Below are 14,797 nucleotides of genomic sequence, written 5' to 3' on the forward strand. Positions count from 1 at the left end.
TACTGAGAGATGACTGTAGTGACCGAGATTGGTGGTGTGATGAGCGTTGAGTGGTAAGTGGTGAGTAGTTAGCAGTGAGTGGTAACCAGTGAGTGGTGACTAGTGAGTGGTGACCAGTGAGTGGTGACCAGTGAGTGGTGACCAGTGAGTGGTGACCAGTGAGTGGTGACGAGTGAGTGGTGACCAGTGAGCGGTGAGTGGTGAGCGGTGTTAGATGAGCATTGAGCGGTGAGCAGTACCTGCCGCCGAGCATGACGCCGTTCATCTGCTCGAGGCTGAGCTGCGCGGCCTCGGGGATCTCGTACTCGACGAAAGCGAAGCCCTTGTGCTTCTGAGTGACGGGGTCCCAGGACATGTTGATGGACTTGATGGGCCCGAACGGCAGGAACGCCTGCCGGATCGTGTCCTCCTTCAACTCAAACGATATAGATCCCACGTACACTCTGTTTAAAAATATTATAACGCTTACTGCACTGCAACAGACACATGTGTATGACATGGAGTTAAATATCTGACGCCATCAGATCTTTTCAGCTATTTTAGTGTTCACGGGCTCGACCTGCCGCAGCGGGAGCCTCCAGGTATCGCTGTCATCACTTGACGCGGCGGAGCGGGGGCGGGGGCGGTGTCGGGGGCGGGGGCGTACCTGCACATGAGGGCGAGGGCCTGTTGGCGCTGCACTTGCGTGCGCTGCGAGGCCATCTGCTGCTGCTGGTGCGCGAGTGTCTGCTTCATGAGCACCATCTTGATGCTCTGCTCCATGGCGTACTTCTTGGCGCGCGACACCGCGTCCGCCTGCTCCGAGGTGAGCCGCGGCAGCGACCCGCCCAGGATGGCCGGCAGCGTGGAGCACTTGGCGCCCGGACCTGCACCACACCACATAACATGGATGAATATTTATAAAGTGCATAAAGCCGAGGTTAAAGGCGGATCAAGGATGTCCTCGCGAGTAAAGGAAACATACCTGTGTAAACATCTCCGACTTGCTGCAGGTCGTAGACCGGCGCGGCGAGGAAGGCACCTGCAAAGCAAGGATCAGTTCAGGTGGAGTGGGGGGTGAGTGCCGGAATGCAGGGGGCGCTCGCACTCCCGCTAGCACGCCGCGCTCGCCGCGCTCCGCCGCTCAGCCAGCTCGCACCTCGCAACATCCGCGCACCTCGCTCACTCTCACTCATCCGACATTCCAAGGCGGAGCCCATTCACACGGCACTCAAGCGGGGACGATGTGGAATAAATAAGTAGGTACATTGTGCGTGCGAAGAGACGCCGCGTGGCCGCGCAGGAGCATCGCGGCTGACGCAAAAGCGTACCAAAAACCTAACTTATATCTAGCCTGTAACAGAAAGCAGAACACTGATCACTGAGAGCGGTCGAGAGTGCGGAGGTCACGTCGCCGCCGCGCCCGGCGCCGCCCGCCCGCGCCCTGCAACAGCGAGCACACGCCGGCGTTAGAGCGTCGCACACACACTCCGCCACCGCCCTCGCCGCACCACATAGCCCCCGCGCCCCACCGCGCCTATTGCGCCCACCGCCTACTCACCCGGGCCCAGCGCCGCCGCAGCACCTCCGCCGCCCTGCAACTGAGACAGCCATTGTCACGCTATGATCATACCGAGCACATCTTGTCAACTCTCCACACCCACTTCTTTGTGCTAAAGTAATGCATTCCTACACCAAGGAACCTTGGCTTCAATGGCCAAAGATATTAAACAATACAGTAGTTTGCTTTGCTTAATACTTCCTTTTTACCATGAAGACGCTACATTTATTGCATTTTTATAACATTTAATCCTAAGCTCATGATTTTTAGAATATTACTTGATTTGGCGATTATTAGTTCTAGAATAATTTTAAATGACATATAGCTATAGTCTGCAATTGCTAAAATTTAAAGCAATTACCGCACTTGCATATTTTGCAATTTGTTTGTATCTAATCTAAACTGTCATAACCATGATTGTTCAAAGTCAATAAATGAATATGATGCATCTGTCTGTTATTTATATTACCTGTTGTCAGAAAGATAGAGAAAAAACAACAATTGATGATAAAATATCACTAAAACTGGGGGTTCCTAATTTTACATTTGGATATACAGTCAAACCTGGTTAAGCAAGAGGCCAAGGGAACGCAACATTTTTTTCGGTCTTGTACAGGTTTCTCTTAAACCTGCGTTTCTTGCTTATGGGAGTTGTCTGTTGGGACTAGATAATGACTCGTCCTTATAAAGGTAACTTGCTTATCCAGGTTATATTATAGTCTCTTCGAATTGTGGGAACACTAAAATTTGTGTGAGCATTCACAGTAGTGTGGATACGTATGGGCTAAGTGAGAGTCTACCATCCTTCAACTACTTTGTATACCAACGTTGGAGAGATTGTGGTCTAGCAATAGTTTTATAGTATAACAGGTGCATGACCTGCTAGTATGAAAACTCTTAATTTTCTTTGATATTAGCACTCATATTCAATTAAATTTTGGTCATGAAAGCGATAGGAGCTCTCGGAAGTTACATGTGCATTTTATTTGAAACTAACTGCTGTACTAGAGGCTTATTTTTTGTTTTTGTTAAAGTGTTTCGCTTTTTTATACTGTTGACATGTGACACCAATAGTTTCATACTGAATAAGTAAAACAGTCACGCTTGAATTAACATGACATGCGTGGCTGTGGCTTCGCTTTCGAAATGTCAAACAGTGTACGAACTATAACCTAAAAACCCGTTATAAAATAACTTAATACATTACATAACTTATTTTTTGAGTTACTCTTTAGAGTATGCACACAAAATAAACACTGCATATTTAACTTTGTTTTTCTACTAAAAAAAGAAAGAAGTTACAACAGCTACTCACCAACTCCATAATTGCTTACGCCAAGATACTTATTTCTAAGTATATGAAGGTGTTTGTCTTGAAAAAAGAAACTGAAACAGAATTCTGAGTTAGTTGTAGATATTAGATTTATATCACTGGTACAAATTACGAGCGGCGTTAATTCTAGTCACTAATCACAAACGCACGACACAGACACAAACGTCAAGTCAAAGCAAAGTCAAACGTTTTATTTTTTTAATTTTATGACCTGGTAACATAGTCCTTTAGGTCATATCTTATTTGGAAAATGTTCATTACTTTGGATTCACTTCACTTCACTTCACTAAAATTCGTCGTTTAAATTTTTTGAATTGTATTTTTTATATAATTATAAATGGGTTTATAAGATGTTGGTTCCCGTAGTAAAATGTTAAGTGGCGGTGGGCGGGAGGAAGAAACAAAAGTAAACGCATTGGCAATCGAAAATAATATGGTGGATAGTTCCTTCTGCTTGACAGTGTGTACATTGGTTGTTTGTTGTAATGCCTAGTTTAGCTAGGTGTGACGGCACAGTATTATGACCAAATCTCAATCTGCTTATTGTTTAGTCAAATGCAAGTCAAACGGTCGAAAGCCAAAATCAAAGAGTAAAAGATCACAGTGTTGCAAAGAGCGTGTAATGCTATGTCGCTTATGTTTTAGTCCAACGCGGATCTTGTGGCACTCGGCAATTTTACAAAAATGAAATTATTGAAATATAAAAAGGTACAAATTCTCTGACAATCAGAATTCTTCCGAGGAATAAAATGTAAATAAATAACGAAACCTACAAAAACATGTTAGAATTTGAAAAAAACTTTCTCATTATTCCTTGTATTACTTGCAGTTAGCACATAATAAATATTTAAGCGTGTAATGAAATAGCGCGACTATTTGTATTTTTATAGAATAATATAAATTTATTGAATAATATAAAATAGCGAAACGGCCGCTGCCTAAAGCCAAAAAGCTGACGATAGCCCAATTTAAATAGACAGGGCCTTCCCTGTACAAAAAGCAAAAAAAGGATATTTCTCCTTCAAATACGACTCTACGACTTCAATTACGATTGCCTATAATAGGCTAATAAGCTTTGGCGAGTACACTCATCAGTCGAAACGCGGAACGTTTTACACTTTGTGCATCTGCTAATGCTGCTGCGGGTATTACCGGTGTTTAATGTACTTGTATGTATATTGAATGCTTTTTAAAAAACGTATTCAAAATAAAGTATTCTAATGATTCCATTTGTTAAAGTGAATCTTCTGTCCGTAGTCCGTTGTTTAATTTCTTTCAAACACAAAAGGTGCACAATATGAAAGTCGGTGTTGTATTCCGATCCCGCCTCCATTGTATCCTTTCCTACTAATATCTTCTGAGCCCAAGCGCGTTTTTGTCTTTGCTTGAAAGCAACTATTGTCATTTTAATGAAAATAAACTGTTAACAAAATATTTTACTTATTATTCTTATTTTCTTTTACAAGAGAATGTGGCAAACTAGCAGCGAGAATCTGCAATACCAGAAGAACCGCCTTTGCCTTGCCGGCCTTTGAGATGGTGGTACGCTCACTTCTTGTGTGAAACATTATAAGCGAGTCAAGATCAGTGGCCTAATAGTATTATAACAACAACATCTGTTGTACGAATGATTAACATTTGGACGTTGGAGTTAATGTTGAAAAAAGTACTGAGTGCTCTTAGCACAGCGTTGATTTGTAGACGATAGAGGCGGCGGCGGCGCAGCTGAGGTGCGGCGGCTGCAGCCATCTACTCATTTCATATCAACATTCGATAAAGTTAAATGAAATCGCGGGACAAAGACTAAGCCGAGGACTCGAAGTGGTAACAAACTTTAATTAAACTTAAACTCTGCGACACCGAGAGAGATAATCTGGCCAACTATTACACCCGCCTCTGCAATTATTCAAACTTTAATGGATTTAAACATCCTCTTGGGATGTCCCTTATTAAACAATGTTCTGTCCTGACGCCGGCCTATTCCGCGGGCGAATTCATTGCGATTAATCCATCATAACTTATCCAGCTAACTAGAAATAAATATTATCTTCTTCGACTTTTAAAATATTAAACTGAAAAAAGGAAACTGTTTTATTTATTTTATACGAATACACATCTACGTTAATGTCAATAAATCTAAATTATTAAGATTAATAAACAATAAAAACATAAGAAAGGTTGTTAGAGCTCGTGTCTATTGGTCAGGTTGCGATTGGTTGGTTGCAACAATAATTGAGTAGAAGAGAAGATGGCGTGGCTCGCAATCGTACAACACCGGCCACCGGCTCATCGATAGCGATAACTGAAGCCCACGCGTATGCGCACGTAAACAAACTCTAGTTGCGCACGCGCACGACAGTCGCAGTCGCAGTTGACGCGCACTCGTGGTTGCACGTGCCGCTGTCCTCCGGACGTCTGTTTTCGCTTTTCGCTGCGGGTTGTGTGGCGCTTTGCCGCTTGCTATGGGATAATTGTGAGTAAAAATTTATATGAACAAAGTTATCACTATAAAAAGAAATCATTGTAAAGCCACCTGATAAAGATTGTATTACATTATCGGTGTCGAGTGGCGGATGTCTTCATAAATTGAGAACTGGTTTCCGTAAAATTATCGTGATACATATTAAAATTCATTGGCACGCACACACAAAATTGAACAGATAATTATAACGTCATTTTCTAAGGTAACTTTCTGCACATAACCTCATTATTGAGTATAGCTAGAATACGACTACTATGGTATAGAAAGTGGATTCATATTTTACATATATGTATTCCATATTTAAGCGAAAGACGATGGAGATGGGATAATCTACGCAATATGTTAACATTATGGACAGTTTTTTTTTTAAATTTCAACACATTAGAATGTTATTTTAGGAGAGCACGAGTACGATGTTTGCGACCGTGGTGTGCGCGCTGACCGCGCTGGTCGCGCTGTGCCTGTACGGGAGCCGCGCCCACGGCTACTGGCGGCGGCGCGGCGTGCGTCACGTGCGCCCGTTGCCCTTCCTCGGCACCTATGGTAGTGTTTACTTGATGCAGAAGAGCACCACTCAAGTCGCCACCGACGTCTACTGTAGATTCCCCGAAGAGAAAGTCGTGGGTCAGTTTTGGGCGAGCAAGCCACAGCTTCTCATTAGAGATCCAGAAATCGTCAAACGAGTTCTCACGACAGACTTCGCTCATTTTTACCCTCGCGGACTGAATCCCCATAAAGAGGTTATCGAGCCACTTCTACGCAATCTATTCTTCGCTGACGGCGACCTCTGGCGTCTACTTCGGCAGCGAATGACGCCGGCGTTCACGAGCGGCAAGCTGAAGGCTATGTTCCCTCTTATAGTGGAGCGCGCGGAGCGACTGCAGGCCCGCGCATTGGCCGCAGCGCACGCCGGCCGCGAGCTGGACGCGCGCGACCTCATGGCGCGCTACACCACAGACTTCATCGGCGCCTGCGGTTTCGGGCTCGATGCGGACTCGCTCAATGACGAGAATTCGGCATTCCGGAAACTAGGTGCCCAAATATTTTCCTTCGGAGCCAAAGAAGTTTTCGTGGCAATGTTGAAGGAGGTGTTTCCTGATATGTGTAAACACATGAAATACTTGTCCCGAGTCGAAAGCGAAATTATGAATCTGGTTAAAAGCGTTCTCAAAAGTAGAAATTATGAACCTTCGGGAAGGAACGACTTCATAGATCTACTACTGGAGTGCCGGCAGAAGGGCACGATGGTGGGCGAATCGATCGAGCGCGTGAGGGCGGATGGCAGCGCCGCGCGCGCCGAGCTCGACCTCAGCGATGAGCTAATAGCGGCGCAGGTGTTCGTTTTCTTCGCGGCGGGCTTCGAGACCTCCTCGTCGGCGACCAGCTTCACGCTGCACCAGCTCGCCTACCATCCGCAGGTGCAGCGGAAGGTGCAGGAGGACATAGACGCGGTTCTCAGTAAATATGATAACAAATTGTGTTATGACGCAGTGAAGGAGATGACGTACCTCGAGTGGACTTTCAAGGAGTCTATGAGAATGTTTCCGTCCCTCGGTTTTTTGATAAGAGAATGCGCGAAAAAATTCACATTTCCCGAAATCGACTTGACCATCGACGAAGGAGTCGTGGTGATGATTCCCGTGCAGGCGCTGCATAATGATGCCAAATATTTTCGTAATCCGGAACAATTTAGACCGGAACGATTCAGCCCGGAGGAGTTTCAATCTGTAGAAAAATTCGTGTACCTACCGTTTGGGGCGGGACCGCGAGCTTGTATCGGTGGGTGAATTTGTTTTGTCTTAAATTTAGACTAAGTTGCCAACTTTTATTGCCAAGAGAAGAGTATAAAGAGGAATTCCCTGTTCTCCGAGGAATATAAACTCCTCAACTCCCCTTCCCATCTTTTCCTTTTCAGAAAATAGTGGGTGAGAAGGGAAGGCATAAATATAGCCACTTTCATCCGACGAAACGTGGAAATTCTACTGCATGCCCACTATACGTGAGGTCGTGGTGTTGCACCGGGCGGGTATTAAAGAAATAACTCACGCTGCCGTCAAAAAACACGATTAGTAGAGTTCTGCTTTTTTACAGTGTCAAAACAGGACCGACATCCTAAGCTAAAACAACCCAAACAATGTTGAACAGTGAGAAGTTATTCGACTTGACTACTAAATTATAAACATTTGTGCATTATTTTAAATTCGATAGAATTACCATAAAGTTTAGCTGTTTAACCGACTCACGTGCTGCAGTTGTCCTGTCGGCTGACATATAAATATGTATGGTGTGCAGGCGAGCGGTTGGGGCATATGCAATCGCTGGCGGGGCTGGCTGCCGTGCTGTCGCGCTGTGCGGTGGCGCCGGGGCCCAGCACACGCCGCACCCCGCGCGTCACCCCCGCCTCTGACATTGTGCAGAGCGTCCGCGGCGGCCTGCCTCTGCGCTTCATACCGCGAACACAAAAACCTTTGTAGCGGCATTCAGAGGAGGTGATTGGTTTTTGTTTACGACAATACTGTGATACATGTAATGTTGACTCGTTTCCGTAGATCCAAGAAACACGAGTTTATACATAAAGTTTAAAGTTCAAAAATGTATGGGGATGGTACGGATTGTTCGATGGCGGATGATCAAAAAGATTAGTATTATATATTTGATGAAAGTTGTGTGATGTATGTATGTATGTTTATGTGTGGGTATAATTAGGTCAGATATTAGAAGATAAGAAACTTTTCCGCTCCCAAGAAGCTGATGTCGTCTCGTTATGTAGTAGAGTATAGTGTGGTCTGGTCTGAGGACTATTTCGGCTCCAGGCAGCTGCCCCTGTTAATAACAAGCACAAAATTCACAGGAAAGCATTAAAGGCGCAGCGACGTCTTGCAGGCATTTTTGCAAACGTTACGCTTACTTACATTACGTATTTAGCATTATTAGGGTGAGGTTACTGGAAAGTCCCGAACTTCTGTGAATCCTTCGATTTACCGGTAAAACTGAATATGTACTGACTTGTTATCGTAAGAGTTATGTGATCTGTTGCTTTCGAGCATTTACTATTCACTTAGTACATTATAAGATTTATTTCAAATAGCAGGGAAATAATCGACAAACAGTTGTTGTTAACATTACGTTTTTATAAGAATTAAATGATCTTAATAAAAATACAATGTTTGTTTACTGTATGCCGACATTTCCCCTGTTTTTTAGAATATCAGGTCTTGAGAATTATAAAGTAAATGATAGTAAATGCTCGAAATAAACCAATATCATATCAACTGTATGAAATTTTAGCATAACTAACTAGGGTGACGCGACGATCCGAAGTTGTCCTTGCCCTCCGAGCTTTACTTTTACCATAACTAGTTGATAAATATTATGTTCTACAGAAGCACATGTCTTATTAAAATTCTTATTAATATTTAGTGCATGAATAGTACAATGTTTATTATAACATAAAGCTATCAACATAGAAGTTGTCTTTATCTGTATTTCGTGATGTCAATTTAATTCTCGCGCGTCACACACATACATATGTACACATAATAATTACTATATATTTTGTTATCATTATATGAACATGTAACAGAGGGACATTTCATTTTAATGAGAACATGATACTGTTATGTCTGAGATCAATAAATTTTTATAAAAATATTTTACGTTTTTAATTTTAATGTTCCGCGCATACAATGCACAGTAATGGGAAAACAGCAAATACATTATAACTTAGAACAATGTGGGGAAATACACGTTTTTTTAACAAATATAAATTTGTTTTTTCCTTATTTAAAGGATTCTTTATTAAATAGCGCAAACTATACTTAACAGGGTTTATGGTAATTAGCACTCTAGCCAAAGTGAAATAAAGGCTAAAAAGTCTTTCAGCGCATTCTCTCGTTAATGAAGATGTATCTGAAACTGCATTTTCAAATAAATGATAGTAAAAAAGCAAAGTAAGATAAACAATTTTTTTCTTACTATTTAAAACAGTTTGTCTTCGTATCGTTCCTTGTGTCGTATTACCAGAGGCACAATGTCAAGGCATGAGTACGGGGCAAGCTTTTTTCATACTATTAGAAGGCAAACGAGCAAGCGGCCACCTGGATTCGGCAAAATAGCGACAATTTTGATTAACATGCTTGAGAGAGCGCTTTTCGCAGGATAACAGTGACGAGCAGGGAGCCGTCTAGGGTGCGAAGTGACCGGGCAAGTTGTTACATCGCCACATCGTTACTTGTACGGACTATACTACTACTCTACTCATGTTCTCTATTTGTGTGGCATTTATGTCGTCTCACCGTCAAATTATAAACGTAACACAAACTTCCGTTGCCATTCTGCTACATTGATGAATGATCTACGCATGATGATGATTTCGCTTAGGTAAATACTTACTTCCTTATTTTAATATTATAAATGCGAAAGTAACTCTGTCTGTCTGTCCTTCTTTCACACAAAAACTACTGAACCGATTTAAATGAAATCAGAGCCTGGGAAAAGAGATAGGCTACTTTGAAAAAAAGGAAATTGTAAGGGGTTGAAAAGTTGTTTGGAAATTTGAATGGAAGTATCGTAATTTTTACAGGTCTATGTGAATGTTTTTTTGACTTTAATATCTTTTGTTGTTATATATTATAAGTGTTAATAAAATAAGTAGCTTAACTATTAAAAATGCTAACTAAATACAGTTCAGTTAAAACAAAGTTCACGCGGATGAAGTCGCGGGCACAGCTAGTAAAGTTATAATTTTATCAATCGGATAAAACAATTTTAGGTAGTAAGTTAGGTATTATTTGTATAATAGCGGAGAATTACTCGTTTATCTGATAATTTTTGTTGCACTAGCGTTGTTAGTGCGCCTCCCGCGGGACGCTGGCGGCGGACGGAAGGGAAGGGAGCAAGGAGGAGGCGGGAAGGTCCGGGACAAATGGCGCGCTCTGTCGCGCCGGTGCTGGAATCACGAGGACTGGCAATTTATAGCCGCTCTTAATTACTGACACCGAGTGTGCGCCGGATGCCCGCACTCCCCTCTCGCAATCGCACCTCGGAGTCGCAATCGCAGCACTGTCACTGACGACTGTTGCACCCCCCCCCAACCTAATGTATATGATGTACATAATCTTACTTTTTACTAATATTGTAAAAGAGAATGTATGAATGTATGGATCGTGTGATGTCGTTTCGTGACAGTGCTGCAGCTGCGTGAACAATGTCACCACATTATAGCTTCGACAATAAAACATCTTGCTAAAGTTTACTGCGCAAGTAATATTATCGACTGTCACGATTCCTCGCTTTTATTTAAAATATTGTAAATGCAACGAGGCATAAAATTATACAAACAATTTATCAATTGTTACACTGTAGAAGATACTTTCTTACGCCATCATAGAAATATTACGTTAAAGTCACTATCTACTTGTCTTTCAAGCAGACGGCGAGTAAGCGTACGGACTAGACGCGTACGAGCCTCAATAAAGGTTGAAAAGAAAATGCAGCGGTTGGGGGTGGCGACAGGGCAATGAAATGAGAAACAAATGCGACCCGTCGCAACGGTTGAGTTACGAGGCAATCCCGCGCCCCGCGCCCCGCTACAAGCCCAAAGTCGCGCGCGCCGCTCCCTGCCCCGGGGACTCGTTCGCCTTTAGCACCACTACCTCTCAAATTGATAAACTGATATAGTTGGATCCAATCACGAAGCTTCTTCGGCGAAATAAACCATTTTTTTTATTTGTAACAAGTAACGGCTTCATAATTTGTATATATCTATAATAATATGATATAACAGACACTATGTAATTACATATGTACACGACATTGTTGTTTACAACCACAATATACAGTAAAAGTAAATAGACAGTATCCTGGAACCGGGTAAGAGATAAATGAATACAAGTAAACAATTGAACTAAATTTAAAATTAAAGAAGTTTACGAAGGTTTACGCAGACTTGAAAGTCGCGTCGCCACACGCACCTCCCAGGAGAAAGGTCAAATATATAATATGTAAATATTACTATTGAAACTTTGAAATAAAACTTGACCACTGCTACATACTAATGCGCTGTCTTCTCAATCATGTTATTTACACTTCGTGCATACATACATTGTAGCAATTTACAACAAGAAAGTGTTACTACAATATTAATGTTAAAGACATCACAAATATTGAAGCGACAGCTAAACAAGTGAGGCGCAAGAGTTGACGGCAGTGAGCGCGCTTGACGCGGTTCTTGTAATTAACAGCAGCTATAAATCGCGCGCGATCCGGCAGCGAGCGCGGCGACAGAATGCACCATTTGTCCTCCGCAGCTCACCGCTCCGCAGCTCGCCGCTCTGACTCAGATCTGTACAATACTAACTCATTTAAAACGATATTTAAAACTAGCTCAAGAAACTTTAAACCACTTTAACACTTAACGTTCACTCATACAATAAAAACTTGGCTGTTCCCACTGAAGCGGAGTAAGTCTAGTGTCTATAAAAGTTTATGCGTTTGGAATGGATAGCCAATGTAAGTTTATTGTATTCATTTCAAATATAAAATGAATTGTTCCTGAAAGCACAATCTAGTTGTTATTTGACTAACCCACAAACGCAACGTACCCGAACGTACCTCTCGAAAATAATTAGCTCCAATAATACAATCTTTTAACAACTTATCACTATTTTAAATATCCCTTTAGTCTTGAGAAGAAGTGACTACTTACGGTCTCTAGAAATAATACCTTTTTACCTGTCTCAAAGAGTTTTCAAATGAGGGGTACGAGTGTCGGTCGAGTTGTAATCAATATAATCTTTTTAAATTAATGTTTATCAAAGTCTAAAAAGACAAGAGAAGCAGCAACAAATCATTGGCATAAATTTTATCCGCCGCGGCCATTTGCCTGAGGTTAATTAAAAATTGCTTAATAAAATGGGTGAACGTATAACGGCGGCGAGTTCTGCTCACTCTGCTATAAGTGAGGGTTGGACAACAACAACGAATTATTATTGGCGAACACGTTTCGCTTCTAATGAAGCAATTAATTTTAAAAACGATTTACCCATGAAAAATTGATTAAGTAAAGTTTTAGCTCACACAAGCGTATTATGTATTGCTACTTGATGCACGCACCAGCACGAGCATAGATCACAACAAGAGCATAGATCGCAACTGGGCGCACTACAAGCAGTGCAGCATTCTACGTGCAAGTATATGTGTATGATAATATGAAAATAAAGCATTTACTGAAAGGCAATCTACAATCCGCACCTACATATGTGCACTTAATCATTGTTAATCAATTTTATAAATATACATATATGTCCTAAATAAATATTTTGAAATGTAAATGACAACAGTTAGGCCGCCACCGACCTAATACAAGCTACGTAACATTAATTTGTACAAAACAAATTTTGTAGCAAAATTCACAGCTGACCTCTTGTTTAATAGCGTGCATTATCTAAAATTGTAATACCACAGACTGAAATTTAGAGAGCAATTAGTATCCATGCTCGCCGGCGCTCAGTACGTATGTACATATATCCCGGTATCTGGTAATCAGATCGGCTGCAGATTGGCTGCGGCGGCCGCTGCCACTGTGACGTCACACCATTGCTAAACAACCCACAGTACCAAATGTGCAGCAGTCACGCTGCCGGCCTGCCTTTTGCATTGCTCACGATGTTATCACGCGCAATTTGCCACTCAGCCCACTCCGCGCCCCTGTCACCCGACCGTGCTCTTAATTGTTAACTAAGCTCGAGAAACTGATTAACATTGTCAAAATGAATAAGAATTGCTGTAGGCTACGAACTTTCTGTACAAAAATGTTAGCAAGGTTGTTCATGTTTCAGCTAATTTTGTTGTAGACTATGTTCATGTAGCGGCTAGAGAAGCGATGCGCACGGTGCGCGCTCCCGTCTCTCCGTGCTGTGCCCTGATGTGTTTGGGTTGTCCACATTTTTCGATTATTTATCGTATTTATTGCGCTCATGTAACAAAAGGAAATTGGCTTTTTAACTTTAATATGATAATTCCAAAGGCAAGGCGGAGCGCGGTAAATAGAAAATAAGTGTTTTCAATATGGCGGCGTCGGTTGGCAAGCCTCCTTCGATAACGTCGTAAAACATTCATCAGGCGGCTGGCTGGCGGTGAGGCGGGCAGGCAGTGAGGGATGCCGCGGGACAGGGGACACCCTCTAATTCAATATGTCTTCAAATTCTCGATCAAGTAAACGCGTGGTGCTCGCGGCGACTGCCTGCAATATACCAAACATAATGTACAAACACATGACAAACATAAACTCCGCATTTTTTAAATGATTTCTTGTTAATATAAGTAATGCTTCGTCGCTAACGAGAGAAACGGATTTAATTATGTTGTTGTATTTTGTACAACGTATAATATGGATGAACAATGTTCTATAATACGAGTAGTACAATAAAACAATGTATTATACATATATTTTTTATTGCTTTAATGCAATAAAAAAATTACGCATTATTTTTAACTGCTTTATATGTACATTAACTTCTTTATTATTTTATTTAACGGTTTTTTTTAGATCGTATTGATAAGCTTAATTTTGAATTAAATGTCGATAAGGAAAAAAGTATATACGTTACGAATATCGGCGCTTTTTGTCATTACAATTACTTTCTGAGACAATATTAGCTGTTAAATACATAAATACCTAACTATCTTCATTTTACTCAGTAGATTATTTACCATTAGCAATGCATTCAGAAAAAAAATATTTTTTAGCTTTCATAAAGTATATTTTCTCGTAGATAGTATTACAGTTTGTTTGCTTGTTTCCTGTTACATCCGCCGGAGGTCGCACTCGACGCCGAGGGCGCGGTGACACGCGAAACGTAAGGCTATTTATGACACCTCGATCTCGCGATACCTCCCGACGACGCCCCCAATAAAAGCAATTTGAGCTGCTCACCACATAGCGACGAGCCCGGTTGCGTTAGCTGCTCCCTCAGCGCGTGCCGTCAATGTTATTGGACGCAGGTACGCACCCGAGGTCAATGTAATCTGGACGTTGCACACCGGCACCGCTCTGGGACCACCGGCCAATACAGGCATGTCACCATCGGAGAGACACCGCAATGGAGGTCTGTACTGTAGAGTCGCATTGGATATCGCGAGGTGGCGTGGGACTACCTGGCAAACTAGTGTAAAGGTTTTCAATGTATGTACGTAGACACATAGTACATATTGACTCTCGCACGCGTTAGCTCTTAATAAGGATGAAACATAAATTAATAAAACAAAGCGATAAACTTTGTCAACAAGGTCGGAATGATTTCGTACTGTTTGTGTCGCATTTCGTGAGAAATACGAGTTACAATAATTCCGAAGTAGTTGTTACAGTTTACACTTAAGTAAGAATCATTATACTGATTATTATTAATCCGTATTCCCGAGTTACAGGAGGGGGGGCGGGGCG

General features: G+C 42.0%; 2 protein-coding genes across 3 annotated transcripts in view; one reads left to right on the forward strand and one right to left on the reverse strand.

Annotated features, from left to right (window-relative positions):
- Nucleotides 1-3,163, reverse strand: part of hfp (Poly(U)-binding-splicing factor hfp) — a 6,868-nt gene extending 3,705 nt beyond the window's left edge. Inside the window, exons 1-5 of the mRNA XM_013312996.1 lie at nucleotides 2,856-3,163; nucleotides 1,541-1,580; nucleotides 965-1,021; nucleotides 647-866; nucleotides 240-443 (exon numbers count right to left, since the gene is read on the reverse strand). Of these exons, the coding sequence (XP_013168450.1) occupies nucleotides 240-443; nucleotides 647-866; nucleotides 965-1,021; nucleotides 1,541-1,580; nucleotides 2,856-2,864 (530 nt within the window). The 5' untranslated portion in view covers nucleotides 2,865-3,163. The remainder of the gene's footprint in view (nucleotides 1-239; nucleotides 444-646; nucleotides 867-964; nucleotides 1,022-1,540; nucleotides 1,581-2,855) is intronic.
- Nucleotides 3,164-5,229: 2,066 nt separating this feature from the next.
- Nucleotides 5,230-8,977, forward strand: LOC106118340 (cytochrome P450 6B6-like). Of its 2 annotated transcripts, none has more exons than XM_013312987.1 (3): nucleotides 5,230-5,346; nucleotides 5,741-7,134; nucleotides 7,648-8,977. In XM_013312987.1, exons 2-3 carry the CDS (start codon nucleotides 5,769-5,771, stop codon nucleotides 7,827-7,829), a joined length of 1,548 nt encoding a protein of 515 aa, XP_013168441.1. In that variant the 5' UTR covers nucleotides 5,230-5,346; nucleotides 5,741-5,768; the 3' UTR covers nucleotides 7,830-8,977. The 2 variants fall into 2 exon arrangements, with proteins under 2 accessions (XP_013168441.1, XP_013168440.1); XM_013312986.1 differs by having other exon boundaries at nucleotides 5,754-7,134.
- The last annotated feature ends 5,820 nt before the right edge of the window (nucleotides 8,978-14,797 follow it).

This window comes from Papilio xuthus, unplaced genomic scaffold, assembly GCF_000836235.2.
Source record: "Papilio xuthus unplaced genomic scaffold, Pxut_1.1 DF827597.1, whole genome shotgun sequence".
In the NCBI taxonomy this organism is placed as follows: Eukaryota; Metazoa; Arthropoda; class Insecta; order Lepidoptera; family Papilionidae; genus Papilio; species Papilio xuthus.